Source organism: Stomoxys calcitrans, chromosome 3 (genome assembly GCF_963082655.1).
Source record: "Stomoxys calcitrans chromosome 3, idStoCalc2.1, whole genome shotgun sequence".
NCBI classification, from domain to species: domain Eukaryota; kingdom Metazoa; phylum Arthropoda; class Insecta; order Diptera; family Muscidae; genus Stomoxys; species Stomoxys calcitrans.
Window position 1 is genome coordinate 17,835,360 of NC_081554.1, and position 16,532 is coordinate 17,851,891.

Consider the following 16,532-nt stretch of genomic DNA (forward strand, 5'->3'; position numbering starts at 1 on the left):
ACTCTAGTCCAACTAACTGTTTCAAATTTCAGAGAAATCGAACAAAAAATGAGGCTTTTATGGGCTTAAGACCCCAAATCGCCAGATCGGTCTATATAGCAGGTATATTCAAATAAAGTCCGATTTAACCCATTCAAGAACTTAACTTGCGAATAGAAGAAATACGAGTATGTGCGAAATTTCAACTCAATATCTCAATTTTTAAGGAGGCCAACGTAGCGCAGAGGAAAGCATGTCCGCCTATGACGCTGAACGCTTGGGTTCGAACCTTAGTTTTTCCCGTCCTAATGCTGGCAACATTTCTGAGGTATTATGCTGTGAGGTACTATGCCATGTAAAACTTCTCTCCAAAGAGGCGTCGCACTGCGGCACGCCGTTCGGACTCGGCTATAAAAAGGTGGCCCCTTATTATTGAGCTTAAAACTTAAATCGGACTGCACTCATTGATATGTGAGAAGTTTCCCCCTGTTTCTTAGTGGAATGTTCATGGGCAAAATATGTAATATGCTATCTCAATTTTTAAAGCCTGTAGAGTGATTGCAACTGATAAAGACACGGACGGACAGACACACTGACATCGTTAAATCGTCTAAGAGTTTTACGACGATCAGATGTATATATACTTTGTAAGGTAGGAAATGGATATTTCGATGTGCTGCAAACGAAATGACTAAACGAATGCCACTTATCCTATGGCGGTGAGTAGAAATAATAAAATAAAATAAATAAAATAAAATAAAATAAAATAAAATAAAATAAAATAAAATAAAATAAAATAAAATAAAATAAAATAAAATAAAATAAAATAAAATAAAATAAAATAAAATAATATAATATAATATAAAATAAAATAAAATAAAATAAAATAAAATAAAATAAAATAAAATAAAATAAAATAAAATAAAATAAAATAAAATAAAATAAAATAAAATAAAATAAAATAAAATAAAATAAAATAAAAAAATTAAAATAAAATAAAATAAAATATAATAAAATAAAGTAAAATAAAAATAATACAAAAATAAAATAAAATAGGATAAAATAAAATAAAATAAAATAAAATAAAATAAAAAAAATTTAAATAAAATAAAATAAAAAATATAAAATAAGACAAAATAAAATAAATAAAATAAAATAAAATAAAATAAAATAAAATAAAATAAAATAAAATAAAATAAAATAAAATAAAATAAAATAAAATAAAATAAAATAAAATAAAATAAAATAAAATAAAATAAAATAAAATAAAATAAAATAAAATAAAATAAAATAAAATAAAATAAAATAAAATAAAATAAAATAAAATAAAATAAAATAAAATAAAATAAAATAAAATAAAATAAAATAAAATAAAATAAAATAAAATAAAATAAAATAAAATAAAATAAAATAAAATAAAATAAAATAAAATAAAATAAAATAAAATAAAATAAAATAAAATAAAATAAAATAAAATAAAATAAAATAAAATAAAATAAAATAAAATAAAATAAAATAAAATAAAATAAAATAAAATAAAATAAAATAAAATAAAATAAAATAAAATAAAATAAAATAAAATAAAATAAAATAAAATAAAATAAAATAAAATAAAATAAAATAAAATAAAATAAAATAAAATAAAATAAAATAAAATAAAATAAAATAAAATAATATAAAATAAAATAAAATAAAATAAAATAAAATAAAATAAAATAAAATAAAATAAAATAAAATAAAATAAAATGAAATAAAATTAAATTAAATTAAATTAAATTAAATTAAATTAAATTAAATTAAGTTAAATTAAATTAAATTAAATTAAATTAAATTAAATTAAATTAAATTAAATTAAATTAAATTAAATTAAATTAAATTAAATTAAATTAAATTAAATTAAATTAAATTAAATTAAATTAAATTAAATTAAATTAAATTAAATTAAATTAAATTAAATTAAATTAAATTAAATTAAATTAAATTAAATTAAATTAAATTAAATTAAATTAAATTAAATTAAATTAAATTAAATTAAATTAAATTAAATTAAATTAAATTAAATTAAATTAAATTAAATTAAATTAAATTAAATTAAATTAAATTAAATTAAATTAAATTAAATTAAATTAAATTAAATTAAATTAAATTAAATTAAATTAAATTAAATTAAATTAAATTAAATTAAATTAAATTAAATTAAATTAAATTAAATTAAATTAAATTAAATTAAATTAAATTAAATTAAATTAAATTAAATTAAATTAAATTAAATTAAATTAAATTAAATTAAATTAAATTAAATTAAATTAAATTAAATTAAATTAAATTAAATTAAATTAAATTAAATTAAATTAAATTAAATTAAATTAAATTAAATTAAATTAAATTAAATTAAATTAAATTAAATTAAATTAAATTAAATTAAATTAAATTAAATTAAATTAAATTAAATTAAATTAAATTAAATTAAATTAAATTAAATTAAATTAAATTAAATTAAATTAAATTAAATTAAATTAAATTAAATTAAATTAAATTAAATTAAATTAAATTAAATTAAATTAAATTAAATTAAATTAAATTAAATTAAATTAAATTAAATTAAATTAAATTAAATTAAATTAAATTAAATTAAATTAAATTAAATTAAATTAAATTAAATTAAATTAAATTAAATTAAATTAAATTAAATTAAATTAAATTAAATTAAATTAAATTAAATTAAATTAAATTAAATTAAATTAAATTAAATTAAATTAAATTAAATTAAATTAAATTAAATTAAATTAAATTAAATTAAATTAAATTAAATTAAATTAAATTAAATTAAATTAAATTAAATTAAATTAAATTAAATTAAATTAAATTAAATTAAATTAAATTAAATTAAATTAAATTAAATTAAATTAAATTAAATTAAATTAAATTAAATTAAATTAAATTAAATTAAATTAAATTAAATTAAATTAAATTAAATTAAATTAAATTAAATTAAATTAAATAAAAAAATTAAATAAAAACAAAATAAAAAAATAAAATTAAACAAAAAAATAAAATAAAATAAAACCTAAAAATAAAAAAATAAAATAAAATAAAATAAAATGTAAAAAATTAAATTCTTAATTTCTAATTTCTTTAACACCTACATAAGGTTATAGACTGATTCATATCTTACTTGGCACTGTTGTTAATATCTACTATCTTAAACACCTACAGGAAGCAATTCTCATCCAAATACATCAAAAATTCATGGGGGATTTCTTTAAAAGAAAACACCCACTTTCAAGTCATTTCTTGCAAATGTGGCCACCTCACAAGTATGGCTATAGTTAGTTAACCATCAGAGCGCCAATGGTCTCTTGACAGTTTAGTTTGCTGTCGGAATGTGTTTCAGTTTTGATTTTAATCGAGTAAGTTAAACTTTAAAAGCACAAACCCTTTAAGGCTTTAGTCGTTGGCAATAGCTCGCTTGAGACGGTTGTGTTAGCGCTTAGTTTTGCGGTACGTGTTTAACTTGAATAAACAAATAGACGAACGAACGGTAGACTTAGTTCAAAAATATATTCATACTCTTGAGTTATGAGTATAGCGAGCGAGCGACGGACGGAAACAAATCAGCAGTTTTTAATTAATCAAAACGATAGAAGCGCGCGCGATTATTCACTTGCTCACTCAATAGAATAAAAAACAATAACAAAAGAAAAAAGGCAAAAAATCAAAGAAAAAATAAAAAAGCAAAAAAAAGAGAAAAAACAAAACCAGAAGTGCTTTCAATCAATTCCATAGCAATTAAAGAATGATAAAAATTGTTGGCACTTTTTTTTTTGTATTGTTGCTTGGTTTAAAAATCAAAATAGGAAATTAGCATAAAAGTGCTTAAATTGAAATAATTAACAAGTATTTCTTTAGTTGTTCTTGTTGTATGAAACAAATTGGCAAGTGTTTTTTGTTTTGTCTTCAAGTAGCGGCACATGCGTTCAAAACATAGAAATCATTAACAAAAAAAGTTTGTGTTCTAAGTCTTTTGTTTTGCGTAGAGCATTTCGCTTTTGAAATAAAAAGTGCTTACCCAAGAAATATGCAAAAAAATTGAAAATTTTGTGTTCAAAAATCCCAAAGCTAAACTAGAAAATGTCACTTACAAACTTTTCCTTGCCCTTTGGGGCCCTAACGCAGTCTTCGGTGCCATGGAGTCCCACGGTATCACCATTGCATCCCATACACCATCAATTGGCAGCAAGTACAAATAATCTTCTCTACTCTCCGGTGGATCATCAACAGCAACCCGATGATGGGGCAGCACCGCCAGCTGGTTCAGATTTCTATAAGAATAATCCCTATGCCCCACCGCAACAGACATCGTATCAGTATAGTAGCAACAACAATAACAACAACAACAACAACAGCAATGGTAGGCGTAAAAATACATACTTACCACCAATACCACCACCAGGTACTCGTAATACCCAATATCATCATCAAGCGCAGCAACAACAGCAGCAACAGTATCATCAACATCCACCACAACAATTTAGTCACATTAACAGCCATCAGCAACAGCAGCAACAAACACAACAGCATTTAGCACCGAATAACCAAAATGTGGTTTACAAAACTGCAGTCTCATCCACGTCATCGTCATCCTCCTCCTCTACGGCCACATCGATAGCTTCAGCACTAACCTCCAACTCAGGTAGTTCGAATACTCGCACTTATGGCGAGGGTAGTTATTCGAGATTTCCACAGCCTCAAAATAATAATAATAATAACAACAACAATAACAATCAGCAACCACCACCATTGCAACAGCAACAACAACAACACCAACAGTACTTTAATTCATTTGCCTCATCTAAACAAAATCATCAACAAACTCGTATAACTGCAGGATCTTCACAGGGTGGTGTCGGTGCCAATGGTGCTCCAACAAATGCAGCCACTAATTATGGCATAACTGGTCCCAATATTGAGACGCCTGCTGCCACATATGGTGTTGCTGCTGTTGGCAATAACGCTGATAATTCCGCTACTCAAAATCCTGCTGACAATTCAAATGATCCCTATCCCGATAGACCACCAGGCTTTACCAGAGTCCAAGCTGGCCAAGGTTCTAGAACGGGGGTACATGCTGTTTTGGATTATGATCTGGAAGAGGGCGAGGTAGAAGATGAAAATTATTATGATGCTGAAGATCATGGTGAGGCGGTGAAAGGTAAGTTAAAAATTATTAAGGGTTTTATTGCTTTGACTATAAAAGAGATTTCGTGTAAAAACACGTTGCAAAAATACAAATTTGGATGAAGTGATTGCACTGTACACCAGCCAATATGGTAGTTTGATAAATATCAATATGATGCTACTATGCTCATAGCTGTTTGAATTTAACTTTTCTCTTACTACGCTATAAGAAGAGGTTAAATTTCAAGACCCAATATCTCATTCAATAGGCATGTTTCAACCATTGCACTGCTCACTAATTAGTGAGTAGGTGGAAGCATGTAATCTTGTGGTGGCATAGCAGCCTGATGAGGCCTCTGGCAAAGGTCGAAATCGCGATCATTGCAGCCCGCCCCTTGATACATTTAACCCACCACAAATGCAGTGACTCTTTAAAGGGTTTTTGTTGTTTTGTTTTGAAATAGAAGCAAGAAATAAAAACACATTGGTCTAAGCTGGTTAAACCAACAACAAAATTAAATACTTTAAGAAAAAGTTAATTTGAATTTTGTTTAACAGAAATTACCTTTGATATTTCGAATTTTTCATTTAGAGTAAATTTTATTGCAAGTCTTTCTTTCAAAAAATATCACTTACATTTCTTTTTAAGTTTTTTGAAATTGAAAAGTAGATTAAGATGAAGTTTCATTAAAACTTTTTCTTAAGGCAAATTTTTTTTGGAATCTAAGGGAAAGGATAATAAAAGTAGCCTTCCCCAAGGGGTCCCCAAGGGAAGGGGTAATAAAAATACCCTTACCCAAGGGAAAGGACAACAAAAGTAGCCTTCCCCAAGGGAAAGGGTTATAAAAGTACCCTTTTCAAAGGGAAAGGCTGATAAAAGTAAACTTCCCCAAGGGAAAGGGTAATAAAAGTATCCTTCCTCTAGGGGCAAGGTTAGTAAAAGTACCCTCTCACAAGGGAAAGGGCAATAAAAGTACCCTTCCCCAAGGGAAAGAGTAGTAAAAGTAACTTCCCCAAGGAAAAGATTAATAAAAGTACTCTTCCCCAAGGGAAAGGGTTATAAAAGCACCCTTCCACAATGGAAAGGGTTATAAAAGTATCCTTTTCAAATGGAAAAACGTACCTTCTTCAAGGAAAAGGGTAATAAAGGTACTCTTCCCCAAGGGAAAGAGTAATAAAAGCCTCTACCATAGGGAAAGGTTAATAAAATAACCTTCCTCAAGAGAACAGGGTAACAAGAATACCATTCCCCAAGGCAAAGAGTAATAAAAGCACCCTTTCCATTGGGGAAGGGTAATAAAAATACCTTCCCCAAGTGAAAGAATAATAAAAGTACCTTTCCCAAGTGAAAGGATAATAAAAGTACCTTCCCAAAGGGAAAGGGTAATAAAAGCACCCTTTGGGGAAGGGTAATAAAAGTACCTTTCCCCAAGGGAAAGGGCAATAAAAATACCTTCCCCAAGTGAAAGGGTAACAAAAATACCATTCCCCAAGGGAAAGAGTAATAAAAGCACCCTTTCCCTTAGGGAAGGGTAATAACAGTATCCTTCCCCAAGGGGAAAGGGCAATAAAAATGCCTTTCCCAAGTGAAAGGGTAATAAAAGTACATTCCCTAAGGGAAAGGGTAATAAAAAAATGGGTAGTACAATTGCCTTTCCTCAAGGAAAAGGCTAAAAAGGGTACTAAAGGTACTATTCCTCAAGGAAAAGGGTACCAAAAGTGCTCTTCCTCAAGGAAAAGGGTACTAAAAGTACCCTTCCCCAAGTAACAGGGTAATAAAAGTACCCTTCCCCAGGAGAAAGGGTAATAAAAGCACCCTTCCCCAAGAGAAAGGGTAATAGAAGTACACTTCCCAAAGCAAAAGGTTTATTAAAGTTTCCCTCCCCAAGAAAAAGGGTAATAAAACTATCCTTCCCCAACTGAAAAAGTAATAAAAATTCCCTTCCCTAAGGAAAAATTCCCTTCCCTCCCCCGATGGAAAGTTTAATAAAAAGACCTTTTCCAAGAAAAAGGGTAATAAAAGTATATATCCCCAAGGGAACGGATAATAAAAGTACCCTTTTTCAAGCAAAAGGGCAATACAAGTTCCCTTTCCCAAGAGAAAGGGTGATAAAAATATCTTCCACAAGGGAAAGGGTAAGAAAACTATCCTTCCCCAAAGGATATGTTAATCAGATTACACTTCCCCAAGATAGAAGAGAAAACTATCCTTCCCCAAGAGAAAGGGTAATAATAGTACACTTCCTCAAGCAAATGGGTAATAAAAGTTCCCTTCCTTAAGAGAAAGGGAATTAAAAGTTCCTTCCTCAAGGGAAATGGTAAGAAAAGTATCCTCCCCCAAAGGAAAGGTTAGTAAATTTACCCTTCCCCAAGGAAAGGGTAAAAGTAAAAGTACCCTTTCCCTTGGGGAAGGGTACTTTTAATAAAAGTAATACTTTTAATAAAAGTAATTAAATAAAGTAAAGTTAATAAAAGTACCTTTTGCCAAGGGAAAGGTTAACAAAATACATTTTCCTAAGTGAAATTTATGGAAAACTTCACTAAAGTTTCTCGCCCAAGGAAAAAAAGGGTAATAAAAGTACCCTTCCCCTAATTAAAGGGTAATCAAAGTACCCTTCCCTAATTAAAGGGTAATCAAAGTACCCTTCTTCAAGCAAAAGGGTAATAAAAGTTCCCTCCCCCAAGGGAAAGGGTAATGAAAGTACTTTCCCCTAGGGAAAGGGTGAGAAGTGTATCCTTGCCCAAAGAAAATGTTAATAAAAGTTCCCTTCCCCCAGAGAAATTTAGAGAAAATTTCATTAAAATTATGTATATTTGGGTAAATTTCATTGATGATTCAATGAAATTTGGTTTCATGGAAATTTTGCCTTTAGAGCAAAATTTTTTTAAAATGTCGTCCTAAGAGAAAATTAAATTAACATTTTTTTTGTCCTTAAGGCTGGTAGTACGTACGCTTTTTGCCAATTATTTTTTTAAGGTAATAGCTTTCAAAGCAAAAAAACACGCTGATTTCATTCCGTAGGACATTTCCTCATTAGTTATGATAGAATTTCTATGTTATCATTGATATCTGTATAGTGTTCCAAAAAAGTTATAGCGAAAAACATGAGTTTTCAAAGGTGAAAAACGAACGTAGCACCAGGCTTTAGGGAAATTTGCATTGACAAAATTTTGTTTTTACAAACAATTTTACTAAAATTTAGCTTTAAGAAAATTTTGTTGAATTTGAATTTTACCATAATTTTATTTTTATTGAAAATTTTATAAAAACTTTTTCTTTGAAGAAGATCTCCTTGATATTTTTTTTAAAGAAAATTTCATAGAAGTTTTGCCTTCAGGGAAAATTTCATTAAATTTTCTAAAGAAAAATGTTTCCATAGTGATGATATTTTTTTCTGAGAAGATTTCGCAGAAGTTTTGCCTTCAGGGAAAATTTCATTAAATTTTCTAAAGAAAAATTTTTCCATAGTGATGATATTTTTTTAAAGAAAATTTCATAGAAGTTTTGCCTTCAGGAAAAATTTCATTAAATTTTCTAAAGAAAAATTTTTCCATAGTGATGATCTCTTTGAAATGTTGTGTTTAGAGAAATCTTTATTTAAAATTTTGTCTTCAATGAACATTTTTAACAAAATACTCGTATTGTCTGTAGACATTATTTTTAACAAAACTTTATCTCAGAGAAAAATTTATAAAAATCTGCTTTTAGAAATATTTTTTTTTTCAAACTTTGTTCTGAGCGAAATTTTGTGATTTATATTAAAATTATTGTCTATAAAACTTAAAACTTCACAAAAATATTTTTCTTTCCCATCAAAGCAAATATTTTTCTCACACTAACAATAAATCGCTGTAAGATATCAATCTCATTGACATTTAACCAAAGAAGATGCCATAACGATGCGTGATTTCATTTGATGATAACTATCTGTCAATATGTTGCTTGAATGTCACCTAAAGCAAACTTTTTTATGTGAGTTTTGTGTGTGACAATTTGGTTTTATTTTTTTTTATTTTATATTTTGCTTTTAACACTTGAATGAATGCCGCCATTATATTCAGCATTCATTTAAAACATTTTAAAACATAAATGGTCAAAACCACCAAATGACAGGCGATTTGACAAAAAAAAAACTGAAATTGATTATTGAATGAACTTAAATCGAGAGATGTGTATATGCATGTGTGTATGTACAGAGCGCAAAAATTGTATTGTTAAAAACCTTTTTCATTGACAAAAAAAGGTTTTGCTTTAAGAATAGTACCAAAAATTGGGGTAAAATTTTGTATTGTACCCATAATTTAAGGAATATGGCGAAGTTTATGTTTTTTTCATACCCTCCATCATAGGATGGGGGTATACTAATTTCGTCATTCTGTTTGTAACACCTCGAAATATTCATCTAAGACCCCATAAAGTATATATATATTCTTGATCGTCATGACATTTTAAGTCGAACTAGCCATGTCCTTCCGACCGTCCGTCTGTCTGTCGAAATCACGCTAACTTTCTTATTAGTATAGGTCGGTTGAGATTATAAATGGGCTATATCGGTCCACGTTTTGATATAGTTGCCATATAAACCGATCTGGGATCTTGACTTCTTGAGCCGCTAGAGTGCACAATTCGATCCCATTTGTCTGAAATTTTGCATGAGGTGTTTTGTTATGACTTTCAACAACTGTGCTAACAATAGTTCAAATTGGTCCATAACCTGATATAGCTTCTATATAAACCGATCTGTGGTCTTGACTTCTTGAGCCACTAGAGGTCGTAATTATTATCCGATTTAGCTGAAATATTGTACAACGGCTTCACTTATGACCTTCAACATACGTATCGAAAGTGGCATGAGTGAATGAAACCGATCTCCCTATTTTACTTCTATAGCCCCTAAAGTGCGTAATTCTTACTAGATTTGGCTGAAATTTTACGCAATGACCTCTACTATGGTCTCCAATATTCAGTTCAATTATGGTCCGAAATGAACCATAACTTGATATTGTTCCAATAACATAGCAATTCTTTTCTTTTATCCTTTGTTTGCCTAAAAAGAGATAACGTGGCAAGAGCTCGACAAATGCGATCCATGGTGGAGGGTATATAAGATTCGGCCTGGGCGAACTTAGCACGCTTTTACTTGTTATTTCTTAACTATCTCACATGTATGGTTCTTCTTGCCACGTGCAAAACACAAAATTATTTTTTTAAAACTACCACCGCACTTGCTGATCGGCTAAATCATGATAAAAACCCGTAAGGAAGGGCAAAAGTCGGGCGGCGCCGACTATATAATACCCTATTCCTACCCTATAAGTACAATGTGGGGCTATATCCAATTCTAAACCAATTTTGATGGGCCTCGGCTGATGTTTTCAGATGACTTATTAAACAATCCGTATCACATTTCGAGCACATATGTTCAAACTTAAATAACTACGGTTGACAAATGACAATATTATTGCAAATTAGCCAAAATTTGATGAACATATATATGGGAGCTATATCTAAATCCAAACCGATTTTGAGCAAACTTCTCAGATATAGTGGTAGTCGTCGAGGAAAGCGTTGTGCAAAATTTTGGCAAGATTGGTCAATAACTGCGCTTGCACTGGCTTTAGAAGTGACAATCGGACGATATACATATATGACAGCTATATATAAATCTGAATAGATTTCTATGAAACTCACCAGTAATATTAAAAGTCACAAGAAAATCCTTCCTGCCAAACTACGAGAGAATCGGTTAACAAATGAGCACTTTATGGCAATATATCTCATAACCGGACGAACATGGGAGCTATATTTAAATCTGAACCGATTTCAAGCAAACTTCTCAGATATTGTGGTAGTCGTGGTTGTTTAAAATTTCGGCAAGATTGATCAATAAATGCGCTTGCTGTGACTATAGAAATTAAAATCAGGCGATATATATATGAAAGTTATATCTAAATCTGAACCGATTTCCATGAAATTCAACAGTTATGTCGAGAGTCAAGACAAAATCCTTTCTGCCAAATTTCGAGAGAATCGGTTAACAAATGACCATTTTATTGCATTATTACTGCAAATCGGACGAACATATATATATGGGAGCTTTATCCAAATCTGAACCGACTTTTCCAGTTCTAATAGGCTTTGTCTCTAAGCCGAAAAACATGCCTATACCAAATTTTTAGACGATCGGTTGAAAACTGCGACCTGTACTTTGTACACAAATTAACATGGACAGACATACAGACAGACGGACTTCGCTAAATCGAGTCAGAAAGTGATTCTGAATCGATCGGTCTACTTATCAATGGGACTTTCTCTCTTCCTACTGGGTGTTACAAACAAATGCAAAATGAAAATTTTGCCCATGAATATTCCACTAAGAAACAGGGGCAAACTTCTGACATATCAATGAGTGGAGTCCGATTCAACTTTAAGCTCAATGATAGGGAGCCTCCTATCATCGAACGCCGAGTTCGAACGGCGTGCCGCAGTGCGACACCTCTTTGGAGAGAAGTTTTTCATGGCATAGTACCTCACAAATGTTGCCAGCATTAGGAGGGAAAAACCACCGCTGATGGTCTCGCCAGGATTCGAACCCAGGCGGACATGTTAACCTCTGCGCTACGGTGGCCTCCACAAAGCACTATGCACTAAGTTATAATACCCTGTACCACAGTAGTGGTGTAGGGTATAACAAGTTAAAGCGTGCTACGTTCGGCCGGCTGAATCTTATATACCCTCCAACAGGGATCGCATTTGTCAAGTTCTTTGAATTGTTTTTTTTTTCAAATAAACTGTACTTGTCATGCCTGCAAGTCATAGAAAAGTATCAACTCGAAAATTTCAGTCAAATTGAGTAATAATTGCGGCCCCAAGAGGCTCAAAAGGTCAAATTGGAAGATCGGTTTATATGGCAGCTATATCAAACCATGGACCGATTTGACCTATTTACAATCTCAACCGACCTACACTAATAACAAGTATTTCGGCAAAATTTCAAGCGCCTATCTTTAATTCTTTGAATGTATGGGTGCTTCCGACAGACGCACTCCTCATATTTCGAAGTGTTACAAACGGAATGACGAAATTAGTATACCCCATCCTATGGTGGAGGGTATAATAATGCATGAAAATCCATACTCCACATTCTACCCTAGTCTCAAGCCAATATTTTTATACCCTACCCTATACCCTACCCTACCCACCATAGGATGGGGGGTATACTAATTTCGTCATTCTGTTTGTAACTACTCGAAATAATCGTCTGAGACCCCATAAAGAATATATATTCTTGATCGTCGCGACATTTTATATCGATCTAGCCATGTCCGTCCGTCTGTCTGTCGAAAGCACGCTAACTTCCGAAGGAGTAAAGCTAGCCGCTTGAAATTTTGCACAAATACATCTTATTAGTGTAGGTCGGTTGGTATTGTAAATGGGCCATATCGGTCCATGTTTTGATATAGCTGCCATATAAACCGATCTTGGGTCTTGACTTCTTGAGCCTCTAGAGTGCGCAATTCTTATCCGATTGGGATGAAATTTTGCACGACGTATTTTGTTATGATATCCAACAATTATACCAAGTATTGTTTACATCGTTCCATAACCTGATATAGCTGCCATATAAACCGATCTTGGGACTTGATTTCTTGAGCCTCTAGAGTGCGCAATTCTTATCCGATTGGGATGAAATTTTGGACGACGTGTTTTGCTATGATATCCAATAACTGTGCCAAGTATGGTTCACATCGGGCCTTAACCTGATATAGCTGCTATATAAACCGATCTTGGGTCTTGACTTCTTGAGCCTCTAAAGTGCGCAATTCTTATCCGATTGGGATGAAATTTTGCACGACGTGTTTTGCTATGATATTCAATAACTGTGCCAAGTATGGTTCACATCGGGCCTTAACCTGATGTAGCTGCCATATAAACCGATGTTGGGTCTTGATTTCTTGGGACTCTAGAGAGCGCAATTCTTATCCGATTTACCTGAAATTTTGTACGACGGATCCTCTCATGACCATCAACATACGTGTTTATTATGGTCTGAATCGGTCTATAGCCCGATACAGCTCCCATATAAATCGATCTCTCTATTTTACTTTTTGAGCCCCCAAAGGGCGCAATTCTTATTCGAATTGGCTGACATTTTACACAGGTCTCCAACATATAATTTAATTGTGGTCCAAACAGGACCATATCTTGATATCACTCTAATAGCAGAGCAAATCTTTTCTTATATCATTTTTTGCCTAAGAAGAGATGCCGGGAAAAGAACTGACTAATGCGCTCCATGGTGGAGGGTATATAAGATTCGGCTCGGCCTAACTTAGCACGCTTTTACTTGTTTTTTTTTAAAGAGGGTTCATTGCTTAAGTCTTTTGATATCGAATGACCATATCAGGGATATTGGAAATGTTTATCCGACATCATGTTTGCTTAGATTTATGCAAGGATATGGTATCAAGGCAATAAGTGTGCAGTAAATTTTAAAAATTGGATATAAAATACTAAGTTCTTATTTCTTAAAAGGTTTGTATGTTAAGTCTTTCGTTACTAAAACACAGTTTTTCTTTACTTGCTTTAAAAAAAAACAAAATTTTTGTAAATTGGGGTTAAAATTTTTGAATTATGTCGAATAATTTCCTAAAAAATTAATTGCAATTTTCCAGAAAATTTTACATATTTTCTTCATTGCAAGGCCCTGTTTTTACTTAAATTTTCTTAAAAAGTATTTCCATCTATCTGTGGATGATGATTTCACAATTCAATAAAATGTGTAAATTAAACTTTATACATATGCCACTTTAATAGTTTCAATAACTTTGAAATGTTAAAATTCAGAAGTTTTCCCCCTTAAAAGTCATAAAATGTCCAATCACTCCAACTTCTAACAAAGCATTTGCATTCATTCCACACAGCATCAGCAACACTTAGCAAATGGTTTGAACAGAATAAAAAAAAAATTTTAAAACAAAAATAACAAACACAAAGCACACGCAAGGTTAAAGGCCTATAAAATAATACTTGAGGAAGGTCAAGACAAGACAAGCCAAGAAAAGATAAGACAACATCTTCGATATGTGTCAAAAAGCAGAAGACTTGGTTCTTCCCAAAAGCAAAACCCAAATAAACACAAGAAGAAGAAGAAGAAGAAGAAGAAGAAAAAACCCAAAAGCAAAAAAAAACAGTTAACACAGTGAATTGGGTTAACTTACACGCGAGTGCGAGTATCGGTTTGTGGGTTTGTACACTCTTGGTCTATAGCACAAAAAATCACAAACTCACTAACTTCTACAATCATCAATTTCAGATGCTGATTGATATCGTCTGTGACTGAGTAATGTTTTCTTCGTTTCTTTTTTGAGATTTTGAAAGCCTGCACGAGCATCTCCGCTGGAAGATGTATTGTTGTTGGCCACTGACAGAGAGTCAATGTTGACAGATATACCGAATTTGTGTTCTTTGATTGCTGGTTATCTAAAAAGATTCAAAATAGAAGAAGTAAAGAAATAAAAAAAAAATATATATATATTAAAAACAAACCGCAACATCATCAGCTACGAAAGCCAAAAGACCGGTATAACCACAAGCCCCCAAGCCGCATAGACCGGAATTAATTTAGCATCATTGCTTAGATCTGGTGTCTTGAAGAAAATTGAAATTCGTTAATGAAATTCTAAAACATAATCGTTTGTACTGCAAGTGACTACATTAGTTTTGCAATAATTTTGGTTTATACCCTTCACCATAGGATGGGGGTGTACTATCATCCTCATATTGTTTGTTACTTATCGAAAAAATGATTTGGGCCACAACAAAGTATATACATTTTTGAGCGTCTTGACAGTCTATTTCGCCATGTCCGTCCGTCTGTCTGTATGTCGAAAGCATGCTAACTTTCGAAGGAGTACGGCTAGGTTGGGTCAGGTTAGGTTGAAACAAGTAATAGCGTGCTAAGTTCGGCCGGGCCGAATTTTATATACCCTCCACCATGGATCGCATTTGTCGAGCTCTTGCCATTGTATCTCTTTTTAGGCAAACGAAGGATAAAAGAAAATAATTGCTATGTTATTGGAACAATATCAAATTATGATTCATTTCCGACCATATATGAACTGAATATTGGAGACCATAGTAGAAGTCATTGTGAAAAATTTTAGCGAAATCTAGTAAGAATTGCGCACTTTAGGGGCTGAAGAAGTGAAATAGGGAGATCGGTTTATAGGAGAGCTGCATTAGGCTATAAACCGATTCATGCCATATTCCACACATATGTTAAAGGTCATGAGGGAAGCCATTGTACAAAATTTCAGCCAAATCGGATAATACTTGCGCCCTCTAGTGGCTCAAGAGTCAAGACCCCAGATCGGTTTATATGGCAGCTATATCAGGTTATAGACCGATTTGAATTATTCATAGCACATTTGTTGAAAGTCATAACAAAACACCTCATTTAAAATTTCAGCCAAATCGGATAATAATTGCGTCCTCTACAGGCTCAAGAAGTCAAGACCCCAGATCGGTTTATATGGCAGCTATATCAGATTGTGGACCGAATTGAACTATTATTATCACAGTTGTTGAAAGTTATAACAAAACACCTCATGTAAAATTTCAGCCAAATTGGATAAGAACTGTGCCCTCTCGCGGCTCAAGAAGTCAAGACCCCAGATCGGTTTATATGGCAGCTATATGAGTTTGTGGACCGATTTAAATTATTCTTAGTACATTTGTTGAAAGTCATAACAAAACACCTCATGTAAAATTTCAGCCAAATTGGATAAGAATTGTGCCCTGTAGCGGCCCAAGAAGTCAAGACCCCAGATCGGTTTGTATGGCAGCTATATCACGTTATTGACCGATTTGAACCATACTCAACACAGTTGTTGGAAGTCATAATAAAACACCTCGTGCAAAATTTCAGCCAAATCGGATAATAATTGCGGCCTCTACAGGCTCAAGAAATCAAGACCCCAGATCGGTTTGTATGGCAGCTATATCACGTTATCGACCGATTTAAACCATACTCAGCACAGTTGTTGAAAGTCATAATAAAACACCTTGTGCAAAATTTCAGCCATATCGGATAAGAATTGTGCCCTCTAGAGGCTCAAGAAGTTGAGATCCCAGATTGGTTTATATAGCAGCTATATCAAAATATGGACCGATATAGCCTATTTACAATCCCAACCGACCTACACTAATAAGAAGTTTTTGTGTAAAATTTCAAGCGGCTAGGTTTACTACTTTGAAAGTTAGCGTGCTTTCGACAGACAGACGGACGGACATGGTTAGTTCGACTTAAACGATAAATGGCGATCAAGAATATATATACTTTATAGGGTCTTAGACGAATATTTCGAGGAGT

General features: G+C 31.4%; 1 protein-coding gene across 2 annotated transcripts in view; it reads left to right on the top strand.

Moving 5' to 3' along the window:
* The first annotated feature begins 3,443 nt into the window (after positions 1-3,443).
* LOC106080952 (protein spaetzle 3) overlaps positions 3,444-16,532 on the top strand; it is an 80,309-nt gene continuing 67,220 nt past the window's right edge. The window contains exons 1-2 of one of the 2 annotated variants that reach the window (XM_059365845.1): positions 3,451-3,480; positions 3,942-5,191. In XM_059365845.1, coding sequence (XP_059221828.1) covers positions 4,111-5,191 — 1,081 coding nt within the window. In that variant the 5' untranslated portion in view covers positions 3,451-3,480; positions 3,942-4,110. Of the gene's footprint in view, positions 5,192-16,532 lie in introns of both variants that reach the window. The other variant, XM_013242581.2, reaches the window with a different exon arrangement.